Source organism: Solanum stenotomum, chromosome 8, assembly GCF_019186545.1.
Source record: "Solanum stenotomum isolate F172 chromosome 8, ASM1918654v1, whole genome shotgun sequence".
In the NCBI taxonomy this organism is placed as follows: domain Eukaryota; kingdom Viridiplantae; phylum Streptophyta; class Magnoliopsida; order Solanales; family Solanaceae; genus Solanum; species Solanum stenotomum.
In genome coordinates, this window is record NC_064289.1 from 58,673,977 (window position 1) to 58,693,191 (window position 19,215).

General features: G+C 31.7%; 2 protein-coding genes across 2 annotated transcripts; one reads left to right on the plus strand and one right to left on the minus strand.

Annotated features, from left to right (window-relative positions):
- Nucleotides 1-922: 922 nt before the first annotated feature.
- On the plus strand, nucleotides 923-3,404 carry LOC125874783 (universal stress protein PHOS34). Its single transcript, XM_049555808.1, has 4 exons — nucleotides 923-1,320; nucleotides 2,112-2,206; nucleotides 2,309-2,430; nucleotides 3,042-3,404. Exons 1-4 carry the CDS (start codon nucleotides 1,140-1,142, stop codon nucleotides 3,127-3,129), a joined length of 486 nt encoding a protein of 161 aa, XP_049411765.1. The 5' UTR covers nucleotides 923-1,139; the 3' UTR covers nucleotides 3,130-3,404.
- A 741-nt stretch (nucleotides 3,405-4,145) lies between these two features.
- LOC125872202 (serine/arginine-rich-splicing factor SR34-like) lies at nucleotides 4,146-11,730 on the minus strand. The gene is made up of 14 exons (XM_049552906.1): nucleotides 11,577-11,730; nucleotides 10,732-10,820; nucleotides 10,579-10,644; nucleotides 10,408-10,482; nucleotides 9,905-10,037; nucleotides 9,777-9,823; nucleotides 9,608-9,665; nucleotides 7,462-7,511; nucleotides 7,294-7,350; nucleotides 7,071-7,177; nucleotides 6,882-6,980; nucleotides 5,089-5,122; nucleotides 4,622-4,917; nucleotides 4,146-4,515 (listed from the first exon to the last, which is right to left on the minus strand). The coding sequence occupies exons 2-14, from the start codon at nucleotides 10,813-10,815 to the stop codon at nucleotides 4,512-4,514; spliced, it is 1,110 nt and encodes a 369-aa protein (XP_049408863.1). The 5' UTR covers nucleotides 10,816-10,820; nucleotides 11,577-11,730; the 3' UTR covers nucleotides 4,146-4,511.
- Between the last annotated feature and the right edge of the window lie 7,485 nt (nucleotides 11,731-19,215).

Genomic DNA, 19,215 nt, shown 5'->3' on the forward strand with positions numbered 1-19,215 from the left:
TGTTTGTTACTACGTAATCTTGTATCTTACGAGTGGCTCACTGACACCATTACTTATGTTAAAGATTTTGGTACGTATTTTAACAGTTATTAATTAATTTATGCTTATGTTATTAAGGATAAATGATAAGATGTAAGAATTTTCATTTTCCTTTACATTAATAATGTTTGTTACTATGTAATCTTGTATCTAAGATAACATAGTATTTTAGTTTTAATGACTGATGATAGATTTTCAATTTTATTTTATAAATTTTGTGATATTAAATTCCCGCGCGAAGCACGAATAATTTTACTAGTTAAAAATAATTGAAAATGAGTAATAATCTATATTCGGCATAGAAGAACAAAAGGGATTAGAAAGTCATTCTTCATATACCTCAACTTCGAAATATAAATAGTTCATTTTCTTTTTATATGTAATTTTAAATTATTGTTTGCGTGATCAATTAAAGTAGAATTTGGTATTAGATATAATTAGTAAAATTTTCTAGCATCACAATATCTTCATTCTCCCATCAGAACCTTCTACACATTGTCAAAAGATATTTTTTTAATTGCAATTATTACTACTATATAAATAATAGTATAATTTTTCAATTGAAGGGGATTTATCTAAACCTTCTAGTCTCAAGCTAGCTTCGCTCTTGCATTTATGTGTGTATTTTATTTTTACATAAAGGTGTTTTTAACATGTTATTTTTTATTTTAATCAAAGTTGATATCCATAAATAAAAAGGGCGTGATTATAAATATATACAAATATTTTTCTTTAAAATTTTGAATTAAAGCATCTAATAAAAATATTTTATTATATCTTTATATACTCAATTTAAAATTTACCAAGTTTTGATATATTTGACCTCAATTTTTTATGTGTTTACTTCTTTATATATTCTAGCACCGCGCTAGGGTCTATTTTTGTCTTTTTCTAGAATCACATTCTAGAGAATTCGATTCTTTATCTAACAACTCATTGAATTGGATTCTATCACATAAGAATAAAACAAATCCATAATAATCCCTTTATATTTCGTGTTCAAATTCTCTACTTTTACTTTGCTTTTTTTATCAAATATTTTATTTTATTATTAACAAAAAAAAAAGAGTATTTTGAATTCAAATTATTGAATAGCAAAAATGGGAGAGGAAAAATCAGTGATGGTGGTTGGAATAGAAGATAATCAACATAGTTTTTATGCATTAGAATGGACTTTGGATCATTTTTTTACAAATTATAATTCTAATTCTCCTTTTAAACTTGTTATTCTTCATGCTAAACCTACTCCTGCTTCCATCATTGGTCTTTCTGCTGGTCCTGGTATGTCTTACTATTTTTTTCGTTTCAATTTATATGACAGTATTTGATTAGATGTTGATGAGTTTTTAAGATTTTGAAGACACATATTGAAAAGTACTCTTAAGCCTCATGATTAAATTTGTTGTATTTGGTATGGTGGAAAATGTTCTCTTTGAAAGATGTATTTTTCAGAAAGAAATGTGGTCTTTTATTTATTTTCTTCGATTTGATACGTAAGTAAAAAGTATTAATTTAAAAATATTTAAATATAATTTATTATGAAAGATGAGATGTGTGGAGAGTAGGGAAGACATGTCAATGTAGAATGCTATTTGTTGAATACTTTTATCGAAAAAATCATTTTTTCTCATGTTTGAAAAACTTACTAATTTTCTAATTGAGATATAATTAGGTAATTAAAATAGTGTCTCTATAATTATAAAATCATGTTAATGAAATGGTCACACAATTCGATCTAGTATTAGAGTAGAATAGAGGTGATGAGTTCAAAACTAACATTATTTATCAAAAGTATTAAAAAGGAATTTTTATATGCTTGTTCTATGAAAAAGAAATAGGTAACACATGAGGGGTGTGAAGAAACAATTAAATAAATAAAAGCACGTTCTCCTAATATTTTAATATGAGACAAGTCACATAATTAAATTTTAGTTATAATATATAGAAAACTAGTATTAACAAATCACTCTAGGCAAGAAAAAATGCGAATTGAGATCGCTCACTAGCTCGAAAAATCTCAAAAATATATGTAAATTATGTCTTGATTTTCCTTTTTTTTATGACTTGTGTAGGGAGTGTGGAAGCTTTTTCAGCCATAGAGTCTAATTTAAAGAAAATTGCTGCAAGAGTTGTAGAGAAAGCTATGGAGATATGCAAAGCAAAATCTGTAATTTATTATTATTATTAAAACAGTCTCTTTTTTTCAAAAAAAAAATATTTTATATACAACATTAATTCAACTTGATTGATTTCTTTAAATATTTTGTAGGTGAATGATGCTGTAGTTGAGATTGTGGAAGGTGATGCTAGGCATGTCCTTTGTGAAGCTGTAGAGAAACTTCATGCCTCTGTTTTAGTTGTTGGTTGTCATGGTTATGGAGTTATAAAGAGGTAAATTTAATTTATATACGCTTACAGTATATAGCTTGTTTATATTTCTAATTAACGAGTAATTCTCAATGATAATTCTAGCATTGTCGATTTTACTCTATAACATGTTGGTTCCAATTTTCATCAGGTTATATCGGTTAACGTTTATTACCTAGGTTTTTGCATGATGGCCTTATAGATGATCTGACCTTAGATTAGATAGAAGAGCATAGAAGTCGAGAATTAGGGTAGAAAGTTAGTCAGTAGTCGAGCGATTTCTCTTTGAGAGAGTGTGGCTCTAGTTGGAGCACCTATTATGCTCCCTCTTCTCCTCATCATTACTATTACTAATATTATTTGTCTTACTATATTTTTCTTTTCCTTGGTATTTCAAACTTGTTTCTGGAAAAAAAAAATTAGCCGAGGATCTATCGAAAACAGTCTCTCTACTTTGCACAAGGTGGGGTTAAGATCTATGTATACTATACCCTCTTAAAATCTCGCTTGTGAGATCTCACTGGGTATGTTGTTGTTGACTTTATAGGTTGCCTGATTGTATACAAATTTATTTACACCATCAATGCTTATAACTTAAACGTGTTATTGTGCTAAACTCATTATTGATTGTGCAGGACTGTTTTGGGTAGTGTAAGTGACTACTGTGCTCATCATGCCCACTGCAGTGTGATGATTGTGAAGAAACCAAAGACTAAAACTTGAATTGTTTCTACTTGGCATTTGATTTGGTGTGTTGTCCCAGTGAATAAGTATTAAAGATAACAAATATGTAATCTATTTCTTCAACTCCAGGAGGAAAAGAAAAGAAACTCAGTTGTTTGTGTGTACTTATTTGATTTCTTCACTCTCAGTATCTATATTTTATAAGGTTGTAGTTGTTGTGTACCATGTAGCCTAAAAAAATACTTCAGTGTCTTGTGTAGTGTGGATCACAATGTTATGTATGAAATAAAACACTATGAGCTATTCTGTCCTAAGTTTTCCCTTTCATCGATATGTTTAGTCATTCTAAATTTACCTAAATTCAAAATCTATTTATGATGTCAATGGTCCGAGGTAGAGCACTCAATGGGATAAGGTGGCTTCATTTCGCCTTACAAGGAAGGGGAAGAAAGCTACCCTCATCACAAATATATCAAGGTTGTCCACAAGAATGATTAACAGCGTACAAACTTGTTATACAACTAATAGAGCTTCTTAATCAGAGGGATCCACACTTCTTTCAAAAAAAGTTATATTTTCGATAGAATCAGCTGACAATTGAATTCGATTTTGATCGTTGTTTTCATCTCTTTAATAGGGCGAAAAAGAAGACCACTCTTAAGTCTTTCAAAAAATTGTGGCGTTGAGTTTCTAGACCCATTGACATACTTGTTGGTAGAGAAGAAAAGAAAGGCCCTATGAGTAGTTCTTCATCTCCTAAATAGAGCGGAAAAGATAGGCCCTCTAAGTTGTTCAAGAATTGTTGCGTTGAATAACAAACTCGGGGCAAGGAATGGATACAACTATGTGAACTAGTCAGTTCTATTTCTCGAAGTCAGATGAGATAGGGCTATCACAGAAGGGAAATAAACATCCTTCAATCACAAAGATCTAAGGTGACAGGCCCTATGACATCAGCAAACCAGGGCGTAACGTTGCATAACACAACACCCTCCCCAGACCCTACTTGTGAGATTGCACTGGGTACATTGTTGCATCAGGAAAACAGAAACAAATCAGGAAAAGAACTTACAAAGTCACAAGAGTGCAGACAATAATGTCATTACATAAGTAGCATTCACCTGCAGGAAACAAATAACAAAATCTGCAAAAATCCAAGACATAATTTTCAATTTTTGCAATCATACATGCTGCAAAGTTTTCTTAAAATACTAGAATACTGCAATCTTCCACAAGTCTATAGAGAAGGAAAGGTTCACAGTTAAGTTCTATTTTGGTCATGGGCCAAGAAATTCAGAAGCCATTCATCTGGACTAGTTATCGGAAAAGATGACACCAACAGCTCAGCTGCTCTATTCAGGCACAGCAGCACACTCTCAATCTCAGAACCAGCAGCAACAGCTTAATCCACAACACAGCTCTCACCTGTAAAATTGTAATCAATAGTCAACAAAATAGTTATGATACGTTATGCCTCAAGCAACCGGATGACTGTTCATTAATCTACAAAAGGCCAGATGAGCAAGAGGACCTCGACAAACTCCCACTGCGACTCCGGCTGCGGCTCCTGCTAGGGCTTCTCCTGGAATTGCGTGGTTTGGGGCTTTTGCTCCTGCTCGGGCTCCTCCTGGAATTGCGTGGTTCTGGGCTTTTACTCATGCTCTTGCTTCTCCTGGAATCATGCAGTTTTGGGCTCTTGCTTGGACTCTTGCTTCTCCTGGAATCATGAGGTTTTGGGCTTTTACTCAAGCTCTGGCTTCTCCTGGAGTCGCGAGGCTTTGGGCTTTTGCTTGCACGTTTTGGGCTTTTGCTCACACGTTTGGGGCGCTGAGACCAATCCAGTCAAATATAAAATGCCAACAAACAAAGAGAGGATTCCAAGTAAAAAGAGTGTAATCAAATATCTTAATACAAATGTAACAAGGCAAAATAGTTCTACCACCAGATACAATATTTCCAAGCTTTCATTTTTATCTTAGAAAGAGTCATTTGACTTACAGATGGTACTGGGGATCTGGATCTTGATGGAGATCTGCAAAATGTCCAGAAACAACTCAATTTAATATCCAACCTTCCGCTAACAACTTTCATCCGACTGCCTTGATGCCACTTCCACGTCGGAGTGGCCATAATCAAAGTAGATATGCAGAAACCCGTAACTCACCATCCCAAAGAGAAAACAATGACAAGTATGAAGCCATGCAAGTTACCTAGTTAAGGAAGAGTTCTAGTCAATAATTTAAGTTTGTGTTGTTTAAAGACCAATTAACAGGAAGTGAAAGAACCAATTAGTGTCTCATTAGCTTGCCAGATGGCGATCCCAAATTCAAAGTGAAGTTTTAGTATGCCAGTCCAGCTTGACCATCAAAATCCATGATCTTCTTGTTCCCAATCTTAGCATCGATGGACATTTCATGATGCTCATTAGAGGAGAGACACCATAAAAGTTTCCGAAGCTGCCATCTAGAAAACAGCATACCTCCACAACAAAATTTGTTGTAGGCAAGACCATATCCACTCAAGATCCTAATATGCATTCCAAGATCCTCGTATATATCCAACATCTAGAAAAACCAACAATGTGATTTCTCATATTTACAAACGAAACAATAAATGATACCTTGACAACACAGAATATTTTCCCGACGTTTCCAAAATGCAAAAGTTGCAAGAAGCATAGGAACAACCAACTTCTAAATCCAACACCCAACAACTATTTTGTTTCTAATGGATTCTGAAATGCAGTATCAAGACATCTTTTCATAACTGAATGACCAGTTGACCACATATTTAATAGCAGAAGTTGCAATCACAGTTGGACACAGCATAATTAAAAGAAAAACAACAATCCTATGCACCGAGAGCAGATGTACAGGACTCTGCACTTATGATGTTCCCTAGCTTGTCTGGTTTATCAAATGGTTTGACACTGCTTAGGTTCAAAAAGATCTATTACCCTGAAGCAGACTGGGTTTTTTTGGATAGACACACCCTGAAGCAGAATGAAATTAACATTGGCTCTCTCTATGCCACCCAAAAAAGATGTAGAATTGTACCTAACCATAATAAAAGGCCTCTTGAAACTACAATAGGAGCAGCATATTAGCTAATGACAGCTAACCAGTTACCCACTAAGCCATTGCACGTTGATCTAGAATCTTGACAAATTTCCAAAAGGTTCACTTACAATTTTGAAAGGACGATATTGATCCAAACTGAATGAGGGATTAGAAGCTTAACGCTCATACGCAATATACATGATCTGTCGCTCTATATATACGGGGAAAGAAGGCCGTTGTGGGGCCAAAACTTACCACGTCTATCGTAAATAATGTACAACCAAAATAATGCTTCTCGAAAAATCAAGAAGGGGGGACAATTAAAATCATTTTGCAGATGAGATTTGCAATTTGAATTTGTCAAATTTACAAGCAACTTGTGTGAAAAATGTTAAATTGGTCACACTGCAAAACAACTTTTTGCTTCAAAGCCATCTCATGTCAACAACAATACAAAGTCTAGTCAAGATTAAGTGTTGGAAACAAAGTGCTCAGTTGGTTGCCCACTAAATGAATGAGGTGCAAGGTGCAACAGTTAATTCCCAGGTGGCTTTCACAACAAAAAGATTAAAATTATTCAAATAAACTGATAGATACAAGGACTTTTGACTCAAAAAAAGACAAGTACAAGGACTTGCATAAAAATATACATTAACCTTGTACTATATGCTACTTTTACATAACCTGCCCCAACAACAAAATGGATAGCATATGACCAGTAAGGAAGATTACCTTGACAAAGAGCGTCCTTTTAACCCAGAACGGGGCTGAGAAGAGACAGATCTAGAACGAGATTTTGTACGCTTTGACGATTTAGCTTTAGGAGATTTGCTGCTAGGAAAGAGAGCAGCAATGAGATACATAGTAGCATTCAAAGGTGAAGTAACAAACTATAAAACCTGCAAACTACATAATCCACACCTTCTGCTCCGGCTACGACTGTAACTGCGGCTACGGCTACCACTCTTTCCTCTCGAGTAAGAACGGCTGCGGCTGCGGCTGCGGCTTCTAGAATCATGTTCTTTCACCTACATAAGAGAATGCAATATTTTTTGATGAAGCATAAGACAATGGTATAGGCTAACAAAAGAAAAGGCACTAAGCAGCCTATAATCATAGTATTTGAGTTATAAAAACATCATACCCGAATTGTTGAACGGGAAAAAGCATTCCGAAACTCAGATTCATCAAGTTTTTTTATCTACATACAAGGAATATTATTTACACTTGTTAGTCGAGCATAAACGTATTTCATATATCTTGAACAAAAATTGAGGATAATATACAGAATAAGAAAGAGGAGATAACTTACAGCATATTTCATGTCGTCGTAGTTGGTATAATCCACAATCCCAGTGGTCCCTGAAGAGCAAAACTGATTGTTAGCGCACCATCCACCACAAAAGAATCACTTAAGGAGAGTAAATTCACAAGTCATAGCAAGATTAGGGTTCTTGACACAACGAAAATTGAGTAGAAGCACAAGAAATTATTTCAAAGATAAGGCAGCACCGCATTTGATTACAGAAATAACAAAAATCTGAAGCACATTATTTCCACAGGTCCTTGAACTGCTCAGCTATACATTTGGGCCATTTTAGTCACAACTCACAACCACAACATTGAAATATCCAATAAATTTCAGCTGACCCTAGATTTTGAGTGGCAATCACCGTTTTGAATTCCATCTAAATAGGGTAAAATCAACTAATAAATTCCTATTTTAGAGTCAGAAACAACCTTTGCCATCTGTCTATTAACGGTCTTAATTATAAAGGCTCTAGTATATTCATCCTGACAAAATGATGACAATTTTCTATGTAAAACCTAATAACAAGCTAACTGAAACAATTAAAGGAAAGAAGGAAAAAGAGATCTTATTGCATGATCTGAAACAATTAAAGGAAAGAGGGAAAAAGAGATCTTATTGTATGATCTGGCACTAAGCTACCTTTTGGAGTTGAGTTAGGCCCAATTGTCCACTTCCTTAACATGGTATGGTATTAGAGCCAGACCCACTCTTATTCTTGGTGTATCCATTGTTAAGCCCACATATTAGATTAGCCTCTTTATTATCTGTCTTATTCAAGGTTGGTAACATGCAATAAGCCAGATAGCAGTACTATCTTGTTATGGAGGACGATTATCACCAAGGGGGAACATAATCCAGGCATTACATCCAGACACATATCAACATTTATTCAAAGAGTGAGGAATACACAGGTAAGCACAGGATGTTATTAAACATGGAAGATAAAAAAACTAAGCTCTCTTATTTCCTTCTATCTTCTCCTTATCATCCAACAGAGCTCCCACTTACCTCTCCAACAATGCCCCAAAAATAATTGATCTCCTCTTCTACACCACCTGGGTTGAAACATTACTGCCTTTCCTCAACCCTAAACCAAGGATTTCTTTTAGACTTCTCTCCTTTTCTTTTTCAGCTCTATTTTATTTTTCCCTGCTATTTTTTTTACTTTATGCATTACCCCTACAATTTTTTCATTTACTTTTTCTTGATGTTATACTCTTTTAACTTTCTGTAATTCTTTCTTGTTTTATTATATTACTATGGCACCAAAAGAGAAAAATAGTTTTCTGACTAGAACGGATGGAACTATGTTTTGAATGATGATGTACAACGACAAACTTCAGCCAAAGGATATATAATATATCAAACCTGACCATTTTACCAGGATTAGTAATAGAACCCATAATCCCATCCAAACTGAGGGATGCAGTCGCTTTATCCAGCCAAGTTGGCTAAACATTATAGTATAAAGTATAAACTAAGCCAGAAGTCATCAAATATATAACTAATGCACGTTAGTGCAGCATTCAGCAATTTTGTTCTCAACAATAGCCCAAAACTTTTTTAATCATCATTCTCTGATATCATCTATTTTTTTATTTTTTTTTTTATTTGCACCGGGTGTCCGAGTCTCTTTGAGCCCCGACTAATCCCGGGCCATAGAACAAGATTTGGTTTTGATTGGGTCTGAAAAGATAATATTAGCTGTTGTAAGGTGGGGAAAGACACTTGCAGACCCAATGATGAACCAGTCACATTCAACACAAAAGATTTAAGAAAGGATTGTACTTTGAGAAAGCCCTTCTATTTGCATTATGAAAGATAGTCAGCTCAAGACAGTAAATTAAACAGCCATCAAAACAATTGAGATTCAAGTTATCCACAGCAAATATATTGCTATTTTCAAAACAAAAGATCAAAAATCCTTCCTTCTCCCACCACTTCTCAAAGAAGAAAACCCAAAAGAAAGACAGAAAAGGGAAAAAAAAAAAAAGGGTAGTTATAGAGACTTGACTCTTAATTTACCAATATAGGTCCTGATATAGGCAAGTTCCTTTGGCATAGTAAAAAACAAACCCTTATATAAACAAAAAAAAAGGACAATTAAGAGGAGCATAAAACTAGTATCTGTTGCAAATCATCTTACCACTCCCCTCACGGAAAACTTGTGAGAAACAAACATCCCCAGCTCGACGCATATGATCCTACATAAGAAACATAGAATACCAATATTCAGCGGCTAGAAGATAAATACCGGAAAAGGAAGATCACTTTTAGCCACGGTCCTTATAATTTACCACACAGACACCACTCACCTTGAGATCCTGCCAGGATGCTGAATGGGGCAATCCGGTAACTAAAACTGAAAATAAATAAGTGAATTATATCAAGAAGACATGAAAAGCAATAAAGAAAATTAGGTGCACATTAATAACAAACGTACCTCGATACTCAGTACGTTTGGGTGCTCCAAATTTGTGATTATTACGACCACCACCATTATGGCCACTATTATTGCCACTATTATAACGATCATTTGACGATGAGTTACCACGCCCGCCATGTGCAAGTTCAACCTGCATATATGTAACAATTTCAATAGGCTTAAGCACCTCAAAAAAGAAAACTATTTTGCATTTAGGTGTCTTACATGTATTAGGCATGTTAATTTGCCTTGAAAGACAAACTAACCTTGAAAAGAAACACACCTGAATAAAGTGGGATGGATACAGACAATTTATATAACTGATCCCAACTAATTTGGGACAAGCATTTAATAAAGAAGCATAATGGTTTAGTGAAATGCTAAGGTCAACAAAAATGCAATTAATACATGAATTGGAAACCCTGATTCAAAAATGCAAGTCAATCATACTTCTCAAAGTAAACAGAGGATACAGTTGATTCATGTGTGTGTATCCTATATGCTGTTAAGATTTTACTAACCCTCAAACGATGCCCATCAAAATCATAGCCATCGCGCCCACGAATAGCATCCTCAGCATCGCGTGCCTCTTCAAACTGTGTTTATTTCCAACAAAACAATGTCAAAATAGCTTAAAATTTGAGAAGGAAATATCCAAAGAAATTCATTTTAGCCAGTGCAGTCAAACTCACCTCAACAAAAGCATAACCCGGGGGTCTTGGTGGAATTTTCAGATCAATATGTGCTATTGGGCCATACTACAATTACACGCCACACACATTTAAGTTTAGGAGTATAGTAAATGACATCCAACTAAAGTATGAAGCTAAGTGTAATACAAGTACCTTGTAGAACAGATCCTCCACTTCTCGCTCACGAATATCACCAGGAAGATTACCAACATAAATCGTCCTACTTGAACGACTCATTGTTCCTAAAAAAAAAATACAATTAAAACCCACATGAGAAACAAAAAATGGATAAAAGTCATATAGAACTTGAGTCACAAAAACACAACTTGAGCAATCAGATTGGTTCATGCACATACATACGGTGTGTTCGGTGTGAAGGAAACCAATTTCCAAAAAATGTTTACCAAATTTCTAATGTTCGGTTGGTCAAATTTATGGAAAACATTTTCTCTAGGAAATTAAGTTGCTTCAAAATGACAAAAATGACTTCCTTAATAGAAGTAGTGAAACAAGTTCAACAAATACAATTCCATGTGGATTGTGTTCTCCCCACCCTCCAACCAACCTCATCTTCACCTCACACCCTAGCCCTCATCCCCACCACCCCACCCCCAACTCCAAGAGTATTTGTCTAGATTACATACAAATACTTTTACTATAATATTTTTCGCTTGCCTACCGAACACAACTAAGTAAGGAACCCCGTTATTTTCCTAGAAAAAAATCATTTTCTTGCATACAGACCACATTAATAATGGGTACAACATTACATACACAAACTATGTATATATACTTTATTACTATTTTCTTGTTTGTAGACTGCTTCTATACTAGATCCGCCTCTAAACAACGTTTTAACTGAATTGAAATACATTTTTCGCTAGGTAAAATGAGCAAAAACGGAAGAAACTAAAATTAAAAAACAGATCTTGATAGCTATTTCGTTTAACAGATGCCAATTAAACGGACCTCCATGAACAAAGACCGAAGAAACGTACCTTTAACTGAAGATTGATGAAGGATGAAAACACAGAGCACTTAGAGAAGAAGGAGAATTTCGAAGGTTAGGGTTTTAAAGAACAAAGGGTTGAGAATGCTATGAAGCTTATAAATATCTTCTTCTAGAACTTCTTGTCATCTATCCTATTGGGACACGTCCTTCCAAGAGTGTACTAATTTGGGGAAAATATATTATATTTGGGGTTTTTTTTTCTCGCCAACTAGGTGCACCTCGATTAATTTTACGCGATATCTAACACGATATATATTGCCTCTCACCAACAACATGTATTATAACATAACATATATTGATTTCACGGGATATGTATCACCTCTCACTAGGAAGTGAGATCCCATGGTGTTGGTAAATGAACGTGATGTTTTGTCTCACCTCAATTATTTTGTACTTTTTTTTATGGTAAATGAACGTGAGATCCCACGGTGTTCAACTCACTTCATTGATCACTAGGTCACACCTTGAATGTTATATTTCATGTATCACCAATTGTGTGAGGCTTCTTTTATTGTTGGTGGTTCGAAATTTTACATTATTGAATTTGTTAACTTGTGTGAATAATGAGTTAAAATAACAAACATGTCAAGATCCAATCCAATCCAAATTTGTTTGGGTCATAATGGGTTGGCTATTGTGTAATAGTTATAGAACTGGTCAAGACCCGATGCAGCCCAATTTTTACTAATTTTATTTGTTCTTTTATAATATTTTAATATTTAATAAAATTACTTCTTTCTCTATTGTGGTTATATATAAGGGAAAACTACACAAATTGAACCAATTAATGAAGGATTAATTACAGAAATTCCACCTTTTAGTTTACTTATTACCATTATCCCATATAAGTTTTACAAATCTCCAAAATTCCTCATTTTCACGCATCAGATTAGTGTAACTTGCGCATCAGATTACTGTATCAGCGCATCAGATTACTGTATCTCGCACATCAGATTAGTGTATCATGTATAAAATGTACATCAGATTAGTGTATTATGTATAAAATGTAATGTATCTTACTTAACGATTAATGTATCTCGCGCATTAGATTAATGTATCAACGCTTATATTATTGTATTCGTTTGATGGATTTCTGTAATTATAAACTTTTAAGGGATAAATTGTAATTTTACCTTAAAAGTATGTGATTTTTGTAATTTGCCCATTAATGAAACTATTTACCCAAATTGGACTCAACACAAACTATTTACCCTTAATGGACTCATGGCCCAAACTATTTACGCCATTACTTCTTTGACGCATTAATATACAATTACTCTTGATACCATCATAGTATATATATACTCTTGTGGTATCAAGCAGTAACTAGTAGTGTTTTCAATGAAGCACTGTCTTTTCTTCTTTAATACCATTAGAGTATATATATTTCGATGGTATCAAAATCATCAATTTAGTTAGTTTTCACTGAATCACTATCTTTTCCTCCTTGATACCATCAGAGTATATATACAATCTGGTGGTATCAAGCAGTCACTAGTAGCGTTTTTGATAAAAACCTGTTTTTTCTTCTTTGTAACCACCAGAATAAATATATATATATACACACTCTGCTTGTATTGAGTAGTAATTGAGTAGTGCTTCCAGTGAAAAACTATTGTTTCTTCTTTGATGTTACCATAGTATATACATACTCTGATGATATCAAGTATCAATTTACCTAATTTTCATTAAATCGCTACCTCTTCCTCCTTAATACCACCAGAGTGTATATAAACTCTAATGGTATCAAAGGAGTAACTAGTAGTGTTTTGCTAGGAATGAAACAGTCATAGCAGACTAAACAAGAAGGGGAAGGATAGATATATATATATATATATATATATATATATAAATGAGTAATTGAGTAGTGTTTTAAACGAAGCACTGTTTTTTCTTCTTTGATATCACCATAGTATATACACACTTTGATGGTGTCAAGTATCAATTTAGCTAGTTCATTGAATCTTTAATACCATCAGGGATCGTTTGGTTTGAAAATGAGTTATGATGGGATAAGTTATGTTGGGATAAGTTATATTGGGATTAGTTATGATGAGATAAGTTGTGTTGGGATTATTTTTTATTGAGTGTTTGGTTTGTTGTATTCAAAATAATAAATTTTAAAAACAATTTATTTGTTTACAAAAATGCCCTTCATTAATGTAAAAAGTGATATAACAAAAGGGTTGAAAAAGACATTTTTGTCATTTACCTATTTTATCCCGGGATTACTATACCACCCAAGGAGAGGGATAACTTATCCCGGTACTAATTATTAATCCCGGGATAAGTTATCCCGAACTTGCCAACCAAACAACAAAATAAGCGGTACTATAATTTAAACCCGGGACTATTTGTTATTATATAAACCCTAATGATATCAAAGGAGTAACTAGTAGTGTTCTGCTAGGAATGAAACAGTCGTTGTAGATTGAACAAGAAGGGGAAGGATTGTATGAATTGAAACCCGAGATTAAATTAGTCTTAAATAGAGATTTTGGGTTGAAATTGGAATTGGGATCAGATAGTGCTTGAATTAAGGTCCATGGAATTTGAGTTGGGGGTTCTCCGTAGAGGATTCTTGAAACCCTTGAAAGATGATGATGATGAAGATTTGTGTTGGATTATAAAAATGGGTATAAAAGTAATGGGGTATGAGCTTGTAAATGGTTTCACTTTTTGGGGAATAAATATGATTTTCCATGTATATAACATATCAAATTTCTTTTTAAAAAGTGAGTCAATAACCCGCTCAAACTTTAATGAATTGGGCAGATTAGATTTAATTTTACTACCCCTAGCCCAATCCATGTGGTCTTGGATTAATCCAATACAACGATGTGTGAGTCGCATGTTAGGTTGCATCGACCAACCATTTAAATTCATACGTGCATTTAGATTGTACTTATAACGAATACATTCCTCACCGAGAGGCTTAAGACGTGCGACATAATTTTATTTTATTTTTAAAAAACAAACGCAACAAATTACTCAAATATCACGCTTCAAAAGATACAGAGGTGTATACAAAAATACAAACAAAAAATAACAGGAGATCGTATTCATTCACACTTGTATTAATTCGCTCTAGTTTCACTTATATTCATTTATATAGCTATTATTCATTTGTTACTAACTTGTATGAATTGTATGTGTTCTCTTAATACTAATGTATCAATAAAATATATGGAATGCATTTATACATAAAAATAGATATATTTGTCTCATGATATATGATGAATTAAAACACAATGTTTTGATTTAGGGCGCATTAATACATGAATGTATATTGTTAGAAAATGTATTAAATACATATTATATAATAGTGTATTGATACATGAATACAATGCATATACATGTACATATGATGCATGAATATATATGTGTTCAATACTACATTCACGTATGCATGATTTTTTGCAAGGGGTATCACCGGTTAAAAATGAAATACAATAAATAAAACAATATGTCGCCATTTTTAAAAAAAGAAACAAACCATAAGTAAAACACATTTCACGCTCACTGCTGCTATACCTTCTCTAATTTTTTTTTCAAAAAATGCATACAAAATAATCTTTTAAAAATAATAATATTAAATAGTTTTTTTATATATGCCCCTGAGAGAAGGGTGAATGGATGACTTCAGATGTAACTTAAAATGTACGAGAAATGACGACTTTCAGGTTCAAACACGTGATCTTGACTGTGGAACTAGCACAGATAAACAACGAAGTTGAGAGCACTTTAGTGTTAAGGAGTGTCACTTTATTAAATATATATATAATTTTTTTTGATGAAGCAATGTTGACACTCCCTGGCCTTTGTAGATCTGCTTATGACTACATTAATTGAAACAAGAATATAATTATATTTTTTAACTCATGAATACAAGTTTATTGTTGATACAGTTGCGTTAGATAACTTCAACCTTTAATTTTCCAAGTCACCAATTTTACCTCAAAATCTACACTAAGAAAACTTAATTTCAAGAGATTAATTTTTTGTGATGTATCAATACTTTTAAAACAACACTCATTTAAATCTAGCAATAATTTTAATGAATTTATGTAAGAACATTAAATTATTTTCCTATTATGGTTAAGCTTTAGATTTTTTATTTATTTTTGGTTTAAATCAATTATATATATATACATATATATATATATTTCGATGAAGTAGTGTCACGTGACACCACTTTGCCCTTTGTAGATCCGCTTCTGATTACATTAATTGATACAAGAATATAATTATATTTTTTAACTCATGAATACAAATTGTTTGTTGATTGCGTTAGATAACTTCAACCTTGGATTACTAAATCACCATTTTTTCCTCAGAGTCTTCACTAAGAAATCTTAATTTCAAGAGATTAATTTTTTGTGATATATCAAATCTTTTAAAACAACACTCATTTAAAAGTAGTAACAATTTTAATGAATTTTTGTAAGAACATTAAAATATTTTCCTTTTATGGTTAAGCTTTAGATTTATTTTTCTTGAGTGCAAATAAAAATTTTGATTTTGCTTCTTATAATTTTTTTTAAAAAAAGTTTAGGTCTGTAAGTTATTTTTCAGCTAATTTTATCCATATTTGTTAACTTCAAATTGATTTTTTTCATTAATATAATTTCCTTTTATAATATTGTATTTCATTGATTTATTTCAGATTAACGTTAATTTTTTTTGAATTTTATTCAAGTCGATGTGTATTTAATGTTAATGTATATGTATAATTTGAGTACTTTAAATTATTTTGATTAAGAAATTTATATTATTTCTAATTATAATCAATTATTTTTTATTGTCTATTTCAAGTTGATTAATTTGTGCAAAATATTAAGATATTTTTCTAATATAGATAATTATTATCAACAAGGACGTATTAAATACATGGTAGCAAAACAACTGTCTCAGCAAAATTCTTAATGATTCCAGTTAGAGCAGCACGAAAGGTTGACTCATATTTCTTAAAACCTTTGACAAGCTACATCGCGGACAAATGCATTTCATTTTATGGCACTAGAATAAGCCGCACCACGCACGAACCTTCGTAATAATTGATATTAAGCTAATTGAGATGCGGCGAAATAAACGGAATATCAATAGCATGAATGCAGTTTAAAGTTTCGAGATGATTTGTAGAAAAAATTCTTAATAAATTTATCTGTTGTCTCTAAAGCTAACGATTCATTTGTTGATAAGCGAACAAAAATAATTAAACTCGCGTGTGGTGAATTCACACTTTACTACCTTATCGTTCCTCTTTGAAATATGATATACGCGAAAACATTCATTACAATATAGTCTAACTAGCTTGAAATTTGTATATAATATATTGTTATTTATTTTATTTTTCTCTTAAATATTTATTTTATTCTATCGTTAAACTTATATAATTTCACTGTCCTCTAAAAAAATGAAAAATGACGAAAGATAAAGTTTATCGTATGAAAAATCCATTAGGTTTAGAGTATCAATCTATGTGGTATTGTGAGTGTCAAAGATTTATAAATTATTTTTCATACATTAAAAATATTTTTAACCTTAAATAAATGGCATATTAGGATTTTATTGTCATTACTAGATAATAGCACGGGCCCAATAATATAAATGACATGTTTTGGGGCTAATAACCGAGTTTTTGAAGCGATTGTTTGCGTGGATAAATGAATAAATTTTTTTATCACAAACCTGTACTTTCTTTAACGGTATTTAAGGCATAATAAGACTACCCCCATACAACATTTTGTAAATATTTTATGTTGTCAATTATTATGATTTATAGTATTTTTACGATAGATTCACTTCAAGAATCAGCGGTATTTTTTGTATTTTTTTCAAAACATATTCTATGTTGTCAATTATCATGATTTATAGTATTTTTACGCAATTTTTAAATATAAAAAAAATAAGACAAATAAATAAAAATGGACCCAATATATGTTATTTTTCTTGTTTCAATTTATGTGACACAAATGAAATTTGGAGAGTCATCCAAATTTTCATATTTTTAAAAAAATGTTTTAAGTTATTAATTATTGTGATTTATAATATTTTTATGTAACTTTGAAATAACGTACATTACTGGTCACTTTGTCCTAATTTATGTGATATGGATAAAATTACAAAATTAACTCTTTTAAAAGTCTTTCCGATATTTTAAGTTGTTAATTATTATTATTTATAATACTTTTTTGGTAATTTTAAAATGATATGTGTTATTTTTTATGTCTTAATATATGTGAGCCTGATAGAATTCTGAGAGTCAACCTATTTCATTATATAACTTTTAAATATTTTAAATTAGTAATTATTGTAATTTTTAATGCTTTTTAAGTTATTTGTAAATGATATATTGGGACTTTTCCATTTCCTTGATTGAGACTTTTCCATTTGTGACATATATATATATTCTACTATATTATAAAAGCTTTTAAAAGTCCCACAATGCCCAATAATATAAATGGTATGTTTTGGGGCTAATAATCGAGTTTTTGAAGCGATTGTTTGCGTGGATAAAGGAATAATTTTTTTTATCACAAATCTGTACTTTCTTTGACGGTATTTAAGGCATAATAAGACTACCCCCATACAACATGTTGTAAATATTTTATGTTGTCAATTATCATGATTTATAGTATTTTTACGATAGATTCACTTCAAGAATCAGTGATTTTTTTTTTCAAAACATATTTTATGTTGTCAATTATCATGATTTATAGTATTTTTACGCAATTTTTAAATATATAAAAAAATAAGACAAATAAATTAAAATGGACCCAATATATGTTATTTTTCTTGTCTCAATTTATGTGACATAAATGAAATTTGGAGAGTCATCCAAATTTTCATATTTTTTAAAAAAATGTTTTAAGTTATTAATTATTGTGATTTATAATATTTTTATGTAACTTTGAAATAACGTACATTACTGGTCACTTTGTCCTAATTTATGTGATATGGATAAAATTACAAAATTAACCCTTTTAAAATGTCTTTCAGATAGTTTAAGTTGTTAATTATTATTATTTATAATACTTTTTTGGTAATTTTAAAATGANAATCTGGAATCTACTCACGCGCCCAACTAGAGTGAACTACACTTATTTTGCCACATAAGCATTTTGTGTTTAATATGTAAATATTTTGAATAGTTTAAGTGTTCAATAGGTACAAGTCGTAATTAAAATGTCTAAATGAATTATACGGATAACTTTAAGAGGCCGTGAATGACTTAAGCCAATTATGCGGATAATTTTAAGAGGTCGTGGATGACTTAAGCCAAAAAAATATAAGTTTATTTAGAGCATCATACTGTAGATACATCATTTAAAAATTCAGATCCAAAAACACACTACTCCCATATGTATTTTTAAAAAAATTCAGTTCCAATAATTATCAACACGAATAAATTTAGTTCGATTAGATTATTTATGAATTAGTCTTAATTATATCAACATATAGATTAATAAGTTAATATTAACTATTTTATCAAAACTTTATAAATTACATATGACATTTTATAATTTCGTTTTTTTGAAAAAGATACTTTTAATTAAAATAATAATAATTAAAGGTCCAACAAATGGAAAGATAGACGATTTATTTTAGGCGGAATGACCTGA